The sequence below is a fragment of the Cheilinus undulatus genome, linkage group 12 (assembly GCF_018320785.1).
Source record: "Cheilinus undulatus linkage group 12, ASM1832078v1, whole genome shotgun sequence".
Taxonomy (NCBI): Eukaryota; Metazoa; Chordata; class Actinopteri; order Labriformes; family Labridae; genus Cheilinus; species Cheilinus undulatus.
The window spans coordinates 29722778-29736684 of NC_054876.1; the positions used below are offsets into that span (position 1 = coordinate 29722778).

General features: G+C 39.8%; 1 protein-coding gene across 1 annotated transcript; it reads right to left on the minus strand.

Moving 5' to 3' along the window:
- Nucleotides 1-8142: 8142 nt before the first annotated feature.
- On the minus strand, nt 8143-12105 carry hmgb1a (high mobility group box 1a). Its single transcript, XM_041801817.1, has 5 exons — nt 11962-12105; nt 9651-9811; nt 9241-9386; nt 8941-9115; nt 8143-8834 (listed from the first exon to the last, which is right to left on the minus strand). Exons 2-5 carry the CDS (start codon nt 9795-9797, stop codon nt 8682-8684), a joined length of 621 nt encoding a protein of 206 aa, XP_041657751.1. The 5' UTR covers nt 9798-9811; nt 11962-12105; the 3' UTR covers nt 8143-8681.
- Between the last annotated feature and the right edge of the window lie 1802 nt (nt 12106-13907).

Sequence of the window (13907 nt, forward strand, 5' to 3'; positions counted from 1 at the left end):
ACAATAATTATTATTTTCATTTATCAAAACCAACTGAGCAGGCCATTGAGTTGGAATCCACAAGTTCCTGCAGCAAAGTGCAGAGAACAAAAAGCATTAAAACAGCTTCGATTACAAGACCCTTTTCTGCAGTACTAAAAACGTATATTTTGCTTGGGTTTTTGCTGAGTGTCTCTTTCTCGCTGTGATTTTTGATGTAATGTCTTTTTTGAACATACAGATTACTTACAGATTATTTGACAGTGGCAAGAATTGCCTCTGGCATTGAAAAAAGGTTTGATGTCTGTTCCTTCAAATAGTTGGTTAATTGTCCCCAGACCTTTATCAGCCCACATGGAAGGAGGAAACTCTATAGCAGAGGTTCTCTACTGGACAGGCATCCAGACCCATCACCACCTCCCCATAAAAATGAATCGCAACCCAAATGTCTAAACATTTTCAGTCAAAACCATCCATCCATCCATTTGCTTCTGTTTATCTAGGGAGAGGTCATGGTGGTAGCAGGCCAAGCAAGTCAACCCAGACATCTCTCTTCCCAGCTACATTTTCCAACTCCTTCTGGGGGATCCCGAGGCCAGACCAGACAGGATCCCTTCTAGGTCTTCCCCAAGGTCTCCTCCCAGCTGGACATGTCTGGAAGTCCTCCACAGGGAGGCACCCTGGAAGCATCCTGGGCAGATGCTTGAACTACCTCAGCTGGCTCCTTTCAATGTGAATGAGCAGTGACTCTACTCTTAATTCCCTCTGGATGTCTGAACTCCTCACCTTATCTGGCTTAGCCCACCATGAACTTGCAAACCAAATACCGGGGCACACCCCTGAAGCCAGGCCTAAGGGGGGGACTTGGCCCGCAGGCGTGGCTGGGCTTCTCTCAGTCCAGAAGGCCAGAAGGCTTCAACCTGAAATTACAACATGGAGTCATCCCTGTTGACTCACCCCCTGCATGCTGCCAGGGTGCACTGCACCCTGGCAGCATGCAGGGTGCAGTCCCTGGTGGCAGGTGAAGAACAGATTCACTTGATTTTACACAAATTTTATGCAAACATTTTTTCAACCTTTTCTCATAAAAAAAATCAACGTGATTATTCTACTTTAGAGTGAATATAAATGGAACACGACAAATGAGACGAGGTTTCATAGAGGTTCTGTCAGTAGGGGGCAGCATGTCTCTGTAACTTTTGTGGTCAGCAGGTAACAAAAGAAGAAGAGCATTTACGCTAAAACATAGCACTTGCACACTTTGTCCTCTTTCTTTGACCTCATTTAAAACTGCAGCCTTTATTCTCTTGAGTTGTCATTGACTTTAAACAAGCAACACAGGAGTAAAACACACCTTTAAACAGGCAGCTGTTCAAGCCGTTGTAAGATGAATTTCTGCAGTGATGGGCTCTGGACAAACTGGTTTGATATATGTTGTTGTTATTACAGATATTTAACTAGGAGGGGAGAGATCCCATATTTTACCTGTGCTGAATTGCAATGGTACAATCGGGGTGGTTTTCAGGTAGTCACCCAGTTAGTCATAATAACAGCAAAACATGCTGATGACTGGATTTAGACTTAGCTGCTGACTGTCACGTATCACTTTGCTACACCAGTGGTGATGACAGAGCTGCAAAAACCTACCCTGTGGCAGAAGTTCTACCAGTGACCATATTGATGCTAATTTGCCACCCACCACCACCACAGAGCCATGGGGGCTGTGGCTCAGTTGGTATAAGTTGTCTCATAATCAAAAGATCATGGGTTCAGTCCCCAGCTACCGCAGTCACATGACGTGTCCTTAGGTGAGACACATCAACAATTAGCTACCTCTCCCGTCTTTGGGGTGTATGGATGTGTAATTGAAACACATAAAACTGACAAAAGTGGCCAGATTATTTGTTAAAGTGTTTATCCTTCAAAATAAAAGAAAATGGTAGAGTTATTTCCATATATTCCTCTTTATCACCTACAATAGACCTGGCACTGGACTTTGGTCCTCTAAGCTTTTTAAACTGCTGTCCAGACCTTCAGAATATGTTCCATTCATTTTTTGATAAAAGACGATCCATTGGTTGTGCTTTGCTATAACTCAGTCCATCCATCTTCTTTGCCCCACTTCATCCAAGCCACTATTGATTTTTATTCTATGGTTTACATCAGCGTTACTCAACCCTGCTCAACCAAAGAGCCAAGTTGTTGAAAAAGTGCTGTGGCAAGAGCCACAATCTAGATGGTGAAAAATGGCGAAAATGGGTTAAAGTGGCAATGAAAATAAATGAAAGGTAGCAAAAATTGTCAAAAAGTGGCAAAAAAAATGAGGGGAAAAGGGGCAAAATAGGAATACAATGGAGAAAACTGGGTGAAAAGTGGCAAAAATAGGTGCAAAGTCACAAAAAAATTGAGTTACAGGTGATCAAAAAGCTGTAAAAAATGAGTGAAAGGTGACTAAAATGGGCAAAAAAAGCTGTAAAAAGCTGGGAAAATAGGGGGTAATTGGCATTTAATGGCAAAAGGCAGCTCAAATCTGTGAGAAATTGCAAAGAAGCAGGATAAAAGTAGCCAAAACTGATGAAAAATGGCAAAAATGGGATAAAAGAGGCTATAGTGGTCAAAGTTGCTACAAAAAGTGGTAAAAATGGGCAAAAAAAAAAGCAGAAATTGATTAAAAGTGGCAAAAAAGATGTAAAAAAGGGACCAAAAAAATTGCAAATTAGGGCAATAGAAATAGACAGAGAAAAAAATAAAAATTGACAATTAAGTTTGACCATTAAAACCTACTGTGGAAGTGTGGGACACAAACTGATTTATGTGATGATTAATGGGTAATTTCTGAGGTCAAAGTTGAAGTTTTTAAGGTTTTCTGGGTAATAATATTTCAAATTAAGACATTAAAAACCACAAGTCATCACAAAAGAGCCACATGTGGCTCAAGAGCCACACATTGAGTATCACTGGTTTACATCATGATTTATTTGGAGAAAACAGGCAAATCTGTGTAAAACACTGACCGTCGCTGTGTAGCTGGAATGGAATGATCCTTGTTTCACAAACACGTTTGACTATGAGATTTGCCATCAAATTAGGCCATTTTGTCAAATATTCAACAATACAGTATAACTACATTAAACTGATATACATTATCTACTATATTTCTTCTTCTGGACATGTAATAAATCTAATTTTTTTTTCCTAGGTCCTTCAGGGAGTCCCCAAGGCTGAAAAAGGGGAGTTCTGTCAGATTGGGTCTATGCATATGCACACACTCATTATGAAACCAAACACATTTGATAACAAAGACTTGTTAAAAATAAAAAGAATGAAAACGCTCAATGTATCCCAGTCCTGAAGGAATTTTTTCCCTTATCAAGAGAAAAATTGTAATTAATCAAAGTATTCTGCCCATCCTCTGTAGAGGGTTGATATGCTCACCTCAGTGAACACAAGCCTGAGTTACAGCTTCACGACAAGCCTCTCCCAGCCTCCACAGTGATGACTGTGCAAAATGAACGTTTGAGAGAAAGCATCTTAGCTGCATTTAGTGTTGAGCTGATACAGTGGCAATCACCAATTCAATCAAATTCATTTTATTTATCTATAAACATTTTACAAGAAAGGAAAAAAAAGAGGTAGCACTTAAATATGTCTCAGGAATCATGATGTCCCTCACAAAATATTAATGCACAGAATTAGAGAAGAGGAAATCAGTCATTTAAGACGAAGAAAAAAACATATGAAAAAGGTCATTTTGCTTTGCAAGAGAGATGAGTAACAAAGAAATGTAAACAACACAAACTATGATATTAAGCTGAGAAAGAAGTCTTTATCTGCAATCCTCCTCCGATTAAGTGGAACAACAGTGGTAAATACATATCTGGGTAGCACTTTGATTTAGTGGGCCCTAATAGCTTAATATTTTATAGTAATGAATGTAATTATCTGGAAATTTCTAAAGAATAAGCTGGTAACTATAAAGTAATATGTTGGCATTTTATCATGTTCTATAAAAACAATATGAGGGCCCAATGTTAAATAGTTCAGTAACAAGTTTCACTGATTTTTGAGTTGAAGGGCCCAAATAAATACTTCATATCGAAATTTAGTTGACAGTACAGTATAGCTGAAAATGATGATTTGGCAGGAATAGAAATATACATTTTAGTTGGCTCAAGTAAAGTCGCTGTGCCAACTATTTAAGCTGAGCCTCCAGAAAATGTTGGTTCATTTTAAAAACTCAATATAATGTGTTGTGTCAACTAGTTATAATGAAAAGAGCACCCAATACTTCATTATTTTCTCACTCAACACTAATCAAGTTGGATTTTTTTTCCAGGATTAAAAGTTGATCATATTAAGGAAGTGTTTAGTTTGTAAAAATGTGTTAATTATCATGTAATATCTCGTAATATTACCCCCCCCCCCATCCTACCCCTTCTAATATTGTGGCAATTACCTGGTAATTATGGAATTTCTTAGAAATAAGTTGATAACATTCTATGATAATTCCTAGGTAGCTTCTTTATTTTGGCCTTCTAAATTAAGGTGAATCCTTCCTGAATAATTTTCAGGTAATTTTTAGGGTAAGGGTAAGGGGGGCTGCATGGCGGCACAGGGGTTAGCGCTGGGCCTTTCTCCTGCTTCCTCCCACTACCAAAACATGCTCGTTAGCTTAATTGTAGACTCTAAATTGGCCGTAGGTGTGAGTGTGAGCATGCCTGGTTGTCTGTCTCTATATGTCAGCCCTGCGATTGACTGGCAACCGGCCCAGGGTGTACCCCGCCTCTCGCCCTATGACAGCCGGGATAGGCTCCAGCCCCCCTACCCCCACCCCAACTCCCAACAGTATAAGCGGTATAGAAAATGGATGGATGGATTAGTGGGTTAGGGTTGGGTAAAATACATCCTAACTGCCAAAGAACATCCACAATATTAAAGCAGTAACTACATTCAGCAATCCATGGCCCCTCTACCAGTCCAGTCACTTCTGAAGGCAGGGCTGGTAGTGGGTCCAGAACAAGGACTTAGGTGGTTTCTATGGTTGTGTGGTACATGGAACTTTGACCTTTGACCTTCAAAATCTACTTGATTCATTCTTGAGTCATGAATGTTTAAAGTTTGGAGAAATACTTCAAAGAATTCTTAGGCTATCATGTTCAAAAGCAGGGGATGAACACAAGGCCTACTGATATTGACCTTTGACCTCCAAATTGTGATCACATCACCCTCAAGTCAAGGTAGACATGTTTTCTGATGGGAAGTGCATTTTGCATTTCATTTGGAAATCAAGGTTCCAGAGTCTGGAGGACGATCAGAGAGGCACAGAATTTAAAGTGCTTGAAGTCCAGTGTGAGGTTTCCAAAGTAAAATATTAAAATGAATCCTGAATTGCACAAAGAGTCAGCGAAGAGAGGCTAAATGGGGATAATGTGGTCATATTTCTGTTTACTGGTTTAAAGAAGAGCCGCAGTGTTCTGAACAAGCTGTAAAGGATTAAGAGAGGCATGGCTGGCACCAAAATAAAGCGCATTACAATAGTCAAGACAAAAAGCAATAGAAGCATGCATAACCTTCTCATTAAACGATAAAAAGGACTTAATCTTAAAATGGAATAAGCAGGCTTTCCCATCTGAGTTTATCTGCCGGTCCATTTCAAAATCTGTATCCATCATCACCCCCTAGATCTTTTGCAAAGGGTTTCAAAAAGGGCTTAATAGGGGACAGGTCCAGACTCGGGTTGGTACAGAAACAACGACTCCGATCTGAGTTAGTAACTTTGCTCATGGTGCAAAGGGGTTTAATCCCCAAAGATATTCTGGGATAACTATGCAGATGAAGGGATAGTAGTCAAATAATTTGAGTACAATGACAAAAAATACTCGAATTTTTGAAGTACTGTTAACTTAAAACAAAAATGAGTTCGATCAACTCAGAAAAATTAAGTTGAAATAGCGGTTTTAGATTTTTGAACAGCCCTCTACTGTTCTGATTTACGGTGCAGTGAAAAAAGTTACAAGTTTTAAATACTTAATTTGTTTAAGGTCACATACACTTTTTCAGGCTCTTCTGACAAAAACATGTGCCCCTGACCTGTCACAACACTCCCCAAAATCAGAAGAATCCATTCCCTCACCCCCCTCTCTTTCTCCACCTTTCAGAAAATGTGTGCTGAGAGGAGGATCAGGAGAGCCTCATCTATTAAACCACATCCATTTCCGGAGAGGGGCGGGGTCAGATAGCAACAGGCTTCACAGGCATGTTTGGGGACCTCTGAGACCAACATAAACTTGACATGAAAGGGGTAAAATATGTGACCTTTAAAATAAGTAACCTTCAGCTAATTGAGTTTATGGCCAATGGGAACAAGTAACTTCTTTAAAATAAGTGTTTATAACAGTCAACAAAAAAGCTGAGTTTGTTCAACTCATTTTGAGTAAAATTGACGTTAGTGTTTACAGTGCATGGGGCATTGTCAAAAGGAAGATGAGAGACACCAAACTGGTGTGCAGGTGCACCTGTTCACATGTTGGACATACTTTTGCTTCAATGATGGATTTCCTCACCATCTTTGATGCAGTTACATTATTTGACCACTTGATGTCGCACAGAGACCGCTGTTTGTTCGCAGTGTGCACATTTAGACACCAGGTGGCTGGGATTATATGGTTTGGGAGCCGGCAGTGGCGCTGTGTAGCTAAGCCTTCTATATACTGTATGCGCACTGTGGCCTGTACAGACCCATACAGACTCAGATCAACAGCTGAGAGCAGCCACGAGGCGCAGCAACTGTTTCAGCACACTTCACCTCTTTAGACTCTCTGTGCTGTGCATTATGAATCTGTTGGCCCGTTCAGCGCTTGAGTGTAAACAGTCTCCATTTTAACTGCCTCCCTCAATCTGCTGTGACTGTAAGCAGGCCATATTGCATTTTGTACACAGAAGCAGAGTGGAAATAATAATGAGCAGTGACAGCAGCTTGCAGCTGTCACATGTTTGGTGAGAGAGAGCCTCAAGTTAGCTTCCTGTGCTGCTTTCCTATTACACAGATGTAGACAACACATCCATGATATGACCCAAGGTTGGAGGGGAGGATTTTCTAAACATGGCTGTCACCTTTCACTAAATTCAAAATTGAATAGAAAGAGGAAGCATGATGGGTAAATGTGAGAGTTAGCAGGAGGCTGCGTCACCTTCAGGGACTGGCTGGTGTCTTTTTTTTTAACAAAGCGGTGCAGAGGTCAGCTGTTGCCCCGCATCTGCCTGCCTGTCTGTCCTCCATAGCAAGGCTCATTCAGTGGGCCTAGGCTGCCTTCAATAGAGGAGGAAATATGCAGCACAAAAGACACATCCTTGTTTTTTTTATGTCTGAGCTGCTCTGATCATCTCTACAAATACTTGTGTCTGCTTAGGCTGTCAGTCTGAACCCCCCTGCTGTCTCCCAAGGGGGAAGCTGTGCTGCTCACACCTCAATGTACTGAATGTTTTGTATGCTTGTGTATCTTTTAGGTTCTGATGGCAGTGGTTTGTACTCACCAGCCATATTCTTATGTCACTGGGTCTGTCAAAGCACATAATCCTTCTTATATAATTTTTTCTTACCCTGGATAGGACCTAGAGAGTACGTGCGAGATGAAGCTGCTGGATCTAAATAAAACAGGAACAGGCAGCGATGCATGTTGGCATGCAGAGCATATAACGATACCACAACTTTCAGTGCATCTCCACCGGGGCAAGGAGCTTCAACAGCACATGCTTGTTTGCATTCAACCACAGTCGGGCTCAAATACACACAATGACATATATAAACAGTTTGGGTGATGAGTCATACTTCACAGGAGCAGCTTATAGAGGCCTGGCTCTTCCTTGTTTTTAATTGTCTCCCTGCAGAATAACCTCATCTCTTGTTTGATTTTATGTAGCAGACTGAAACTGAGTACGAAAAGATTACTTTCAAGAGACATGAGAAAATGTTTGCTTTGCCTCAAATATATACAGAGAATGATCAGTCAATTTTGCACTATACACTTGTTAATAATTATCACATAAATCAATACATTAAGGTATGATTATTACAGTAATGATAGAGTTTAGTTGATATCAACTGCTTTCTTCATGAAAAGGCATTTCATGAGTATTTCCCCAAACCCACACACAAAAAGCAAGTTATTAAAAAAATGTTTATTGACATCAGAAGCAATTTAAATTTCAACAATAAACAAGGCGTTTTTTTCTTACTTTTGCTATTACAGTGGTACGTAAAGATCAGTAAAACAACCGTGATACGTCAATTTTGATAACATGTCATTTTAAAATAAAAACACACAGGAAAAGGAGGAAAAAAAGGAGAAACACTCGGATCTAACTCAGAACGTATTTTTTATGTGCTGTGCACCTCTAACTAGGGTAATTACGGTAGGCCCACCCCTTTACACTGTACCAGGCAGGATAGTGGTCTAGGAACTATCACTGGAAAAAATAAGACTGGCAGGAAGATACAGATACGACACTTGTGTAGTGTTAACTATACAAAAAGGAGAAAAAAACTGTACAGCATAAAAACAACTGATATACACAGCCTTTTTTGTTGTTTTTTTTACCCCTTGGATACTAACGTATTTTCTTTCAGTAAGTGAAGTGTGTACAAGGGGGTTAAATGCTTTATAAACAAGAAAAAAATGACCACTATATGTGTCACTGGCCATTTACTCATCATCATCATCATCCTCCTCGTCTTCCTCATCCTCCTCGTCTTCCTCATCATCGTCATCATCATCATCTCTCTTCTCCATCTTGGCTGGGGCTTTCGCTGGTGCAGCACCACCGGTTTTACCCTTGGCACGATAGGCTGCCACATCCTGTGATGGAGGAGTTACATTGTGAATCTAATATTGTGGCACAAGCTATACCATTAAAAGAATGCATGGCTTAAAAATGTATAATAAAAAAGCTCAGTTTCTTTACCTTCTCGTACTTCTCCTTCAGTTTAGCGGCCTTCTTCTCGTAGGGCTGCTTGTCCTCTGAAGAGGTGCTGTTCCACATCTCGCCCAGCTTCTTGGCAACATCTCCAATGGACAAACCGGGGCTCTCACCTTTCACCTTAGGGCGGAATTCTGAGCAGAAGATGAAGAATGCAGATCTGTGGAGGAAAGATAGATTTATTTTAAATTAGCATGTTGTAAAAACTTTTAAGTTGTGCCTTTACATTTGTTCTAGTAATCCTCATCACATTGAAAACATAAGGTGCTAAAGTGGATTACTTACGGGGGTCTCTTGGGTGCATTGGGGTCCTTGAACTTCTTCTTCTTGCCTCCCTTGACAGGGACGTAGTTCATCATCTCTCTCTCATAGCGGGCCTTATCCTGCTTGGCCAAATCCTCAAACTTGCCCTTCTCCTTGGCAGACATCGTCTGAAAATTGAGGAAAGTGTACTGTAGTGGTTGTTCTATTTGTGACCTCACCTTGTACAGATAAACACTTTTCAAAGGTTCCCTACAGTAAGTGAGATCTGAATTATCTATTTTATTCAGGTATATACACCAAGTGGGTATGCCATTCAGTTACCAAATAGATACGAGTCAAGACTGAGATAAACCACCTTCCATAGGGCTAAATTCAAGGTTTTTTTTGTGTTTAAGCAACAGACTAAGTTTTAGTGGTCATCGCTTTCTTACCTTCCATCGCTCAGAGCACTTCTTGGAGAACTCAGCAAAGTTCACAGAAGCCTCAGGGTGTTTCTTCTTGTGCTCCTCACGACAGGTCTGAACAAAATATGCATAAGAGGACATCTTGCCCCTTGGCTTGGTCGGATCTTTCCCCATTATGGCAGCAGTATCTAAAAACGAAGGAAAAATATTCAGGTATGGATTATCTGCATGGGTTTTGGTAGAAGCAACTCTTTTTATCTGGCCCATTAAAGTCTAACATAACCAGAAATAAAAATGTAAAACTGGAATGTTTTCTAATCTAACCTTGAAATATGTTTTGTTTAGAGCTGCTTGATAAGCCATCTTTGCTATCAGACTGCACAAAGTTAACTCTCATTAATACCAACAGTGATTTTCTTTCCTTATTATATCTCTACTTTGATTTTGAAAAAATAGCACTTTCCGTGATAAATTCCCCTTTATGTAGTTTTAAAATGGGAAAACTCCATTGCTACGAATTAAAGATTAATTAATTTATTGTATTAATTTAATTAATCCAGCGCGTGCTTGCATTATGCGTCTCTGTAAACATGCAGAATCAAACAGACGGCTTGATCAATATGTTTTCGTGCAGCGGTGAACTCGCGCACCACTTTGTTGTGAAGCTGCAAAACTTCCCCGAATGCAGCTCCATAACATAAAGCTTAGTCCTCTGTGGGACCGCGAAAGCTTCAACACATTATGACTTCGTGTTTTTGACAGAGAAAAAAACACTCTCAGACCTCATTTGCAATAAAAATAGAGCTCAAGGAAAGCCCCTTTTTCGTTCATGCTCATGTTTTAATCAAATAAATAACTTTGACACAGAGAGACACAAATTATATATAAAGTCGTATTTATTGAAAACAAAACACTAAAAACTGCGTTTAAATGCGATAAAACACACCCCTCATGTCTGCCTTCCCTTTGTCTTATTCTGTAAATAATTCTCAATGTCCGTCTAAAATGTTTAAAACGGATAAAAATGTCGTTGTATTTCCCCATTAAAGTCAATGTAACTCCCAGTAAAGCTTCGTCGACCGAAGTAGTAATGGCGCATAGGCTTTCGTTGAGGAAAAGGAGGTCAACAACGACGGCAATATTTCTTCTTCCATTTTGTGAGAATGCCTTCTTCATGAAAGAAAGTCCCCCTCAAATGTCTCCTCCCGCCCCCCAGTTCGCTTTTCAACACGACAAATATGTCTGGAAAGCCGGCGATCTTGACAAAATATTTCCCCGATTGAATCCTATTGCACTAGCCGGTTTGTATAGTAATACATTGGGTCTGCACTGTGTCTATGAGCGGGCTGTGCTACTGACTTGGTTTCTATGAGCTCCTAATGGCCGCTCGTCTTCATCCACTAACATGGAGAATATGGCTCCTTCTCTTTGTGTCAGCGCACAGCCATTGCACTGCATGCAATAGAGGGCAGAGCGACCGCGGCGACCACTTCATTTCAAGCCCTGATTTAAGCCCTTTATCAACATCGGAAAAATCTCGCAATAGTGTCGTACGAAAGACGAAAGATTGAACTTTGTTTTGCCGTCGTTAAATTTAATAGTTACCGGTTTGTTTTTCGAGAAAACACGGTTAGAAAAAGTTGAGCTGAACTGCGCCTCTGTCGCTGGCTTCCCATTTGCCTCACTGCCTTGCCTCCTATGCGAATACAGTCAGCCATTACAGTAAAGCGCAGATCGTGAGGTAATTTTTTCATCGTCTTGTTGGATGAATTTTTACAAACAAACACACGTACGTGTATGTTTTTAACCCGTCGTTCTTTTTCTTATGTTTCTACAAATTCTTCTGTCTGTATCGAAACCCGCTTTCTTCACATGACAGGCATTCAGCTTCGCAGTGCACTGCAATGCCAATGGCTAGCTAACGGTAAGTCTTCTACCATTGTCGCTAACCGTGTTGTCCGCTAGACATTCCTGAATTTTAACGCGATGAATACCGTTTGATTGGACTCCATTTTGTCAAAATGACACAACAATATTATACAAAATTATTTGTATTCAACAAAATCAAAAGTTTTCGTCGAATTTCGTCGAGATTAATTTTTATTTCTTCCCTTTTTATAGCGCGTCTGGTCCACACTCCCAGGCAGGGCAATGTAACGTTACCTGCTCAGAACCGGCTATTTTTGTTGTTTTTTCCAAGGTTCTTCGTAAGAAAATCATTTCAAAGCAATAAGATATTTCACACTCAGTCACGACAATCACATAACTATGGTATTTATAATTGTTATCGTCATTCTGATCATTATGAGCACTTCATATATGCGTGTGTGATACTTACCAAGGGACTATCGCTGGATCTCAATGCTCTGCAATGGCTGTGTGTGAGGGAACAGAGGCGATACGCAGTGTCTTCAGTCTTCGGCTCTCTAACATTACTCTCGGCGGGGCTCGCACGCCATTGGCCAGCGCCAAGTCTGGCGCTCCTCTGATTGGACGGAGGCTTTTCATTGTCCTAATAGAAGACGAAGACCCATTGGCTGCCTTTTGTGAAACGTCACTGAAGTTTTCCGAGGCGCGTGGATACAAAAATATTTCTGTCTGAGCATGCTGTAGCTGGTAGTAGTGTAGTGTGTTTGCCATAGTATTGAATTCACTACGTTGAGCACAGTGTACAGTAGGCAAGTTAAATGAATGAGACAACGTGGAGCGCCTGTAGTCAGTGAACCGGGCGGCTGTAAACTGTTGTGTGACCGTGTTGGATGGGCTGTCCCCTTCTTCATCAACCAGCTCCATTGTCCATTCTCCCCAATACACGTGAGCTTATTTGCAAATTATGACTTTGAAAACGCATCAAAAGAAAATCGCACGATCACATGTAAATGACAGAGGACGCGCTTACTCAACCCATACAGGATAATTAGGCTCTAGCTGGGACAATTTAAAGAATTTGGATTGGAGTTTGGGCCAAAACACAATAGCAACACTGTTTATAGTCTTTTTTAATTACAGTTTAAACTTTAATTTCCCCAATAAGTCCTTTGTGGGGAAAACATCACTTTATTGACTATATCACAAAGCCTTTACTTGGTCATTTCTGCAAGCACACACAACCATCCTTTTTGAGAGGGGCTCATGTCAAACTATAGCACTGTTTACTTAAGAGCCAGCATTCCCTATGAAGACAGAGAAGAAAAACAGGAGATCAAAACTTGATCAGTGCTCTAAATTGACATGATATGCCCTGTAATTGAGGTTTTTAACTTTTTCTAGCACAGAATACAAATTTTGCTTTATTTTGTTTTTCATAAGTCTGATTAGATATGCCAGTATTATCTCCATTAACAACACAATGATAGTATCTAGTTCTAGTTCAAGCTCATTGTAAGTGGATGAGGCAGTTTATTGATAGAATTTTGTGATAACTGGTCAAATAAGAACTGAGACTTTCTTATTGTTTGAAAAATCCCCTGAAAGTGAAAAGCCTATCTTTATGCAATTGTGTACTCAACCATCTCTGCCAGCTGCACTTCCAGTATATCTATATATCAGTATATAATAAATGTATAGGTCTGTATGGCTTGTTTGCAGGTAGCTTTTCATTTCCACCTCTAGATACAAAGTGATTTGCACTGACACTGTCCTTATTTACATTATATTTTAAATGAAGCTGAGACTAAAGAGAAGTCCATTCATTTTAATGCAATCCATTATTACTAGGCATGTAGTATAATTAAATAAGGGGGTTTAAATCTGTTCATGGATTTAAAAAAAAGTAAATGACAAGTCTTGTCCCTCTGTTTACTAGTTTATCCAAAAAATATATCTCATTGATTTAATATAGATAACATATTCCACTCTTATACAGTATGTAAATGTTGACAGATGAACAACTTAATAGCCATTTTCCATGTACTTTCTGTACTATTTTCAGATTATTAGCTCTGTTTAGGAAATACAAAGGTGTCATGTGAATAAATATGTGTTTATCAGTCTTATGAGATCTTAAAATTCAAATGTGGTCCTACCTATGCATATCATATATTGGAAAATAATTGCAACTGTAATGAGTTGGAATATTTTAAAATTAGTTTAATAAGTTTAATGCCATTAAACTCTGTTTTTGTCACATCTATGGACCTGTCACATAGGAACACTAGCTGTTCATTACTGAAGAATGTATTGTTTACATGTAGAGTATGAGTGGTGGCTTTTTTAGACTGGTGATCTGATTTCTTGTGCAAAAATAGTATAAGTTGTGAACAGGAGCTCCATGCTTTTTGAAGG

Coding starts and splice junctions, on each gene's coding strand:
- hmgb1a (XM_041801817.1), bottom strand. CDS start 9,797: ATGGGGAAAGATCCGACCAAGCCAAGGGGCAAGATGTCCTCTTATGCA. Junction 9,116..9,240: donor AATGCACCCAAGAGACCCCC/GTAAGTAATCCA, acceptor TTTCCTCCACAG/ATCTGCATTCTTCATCTTCT. Junction 8,835..8,940: donor TGAAGGAGAAGTACGAGAAG/GTAAAGAAACTG, acceptor CCTCCATCACAG/GATGTGGCAGCCTATCGTGC.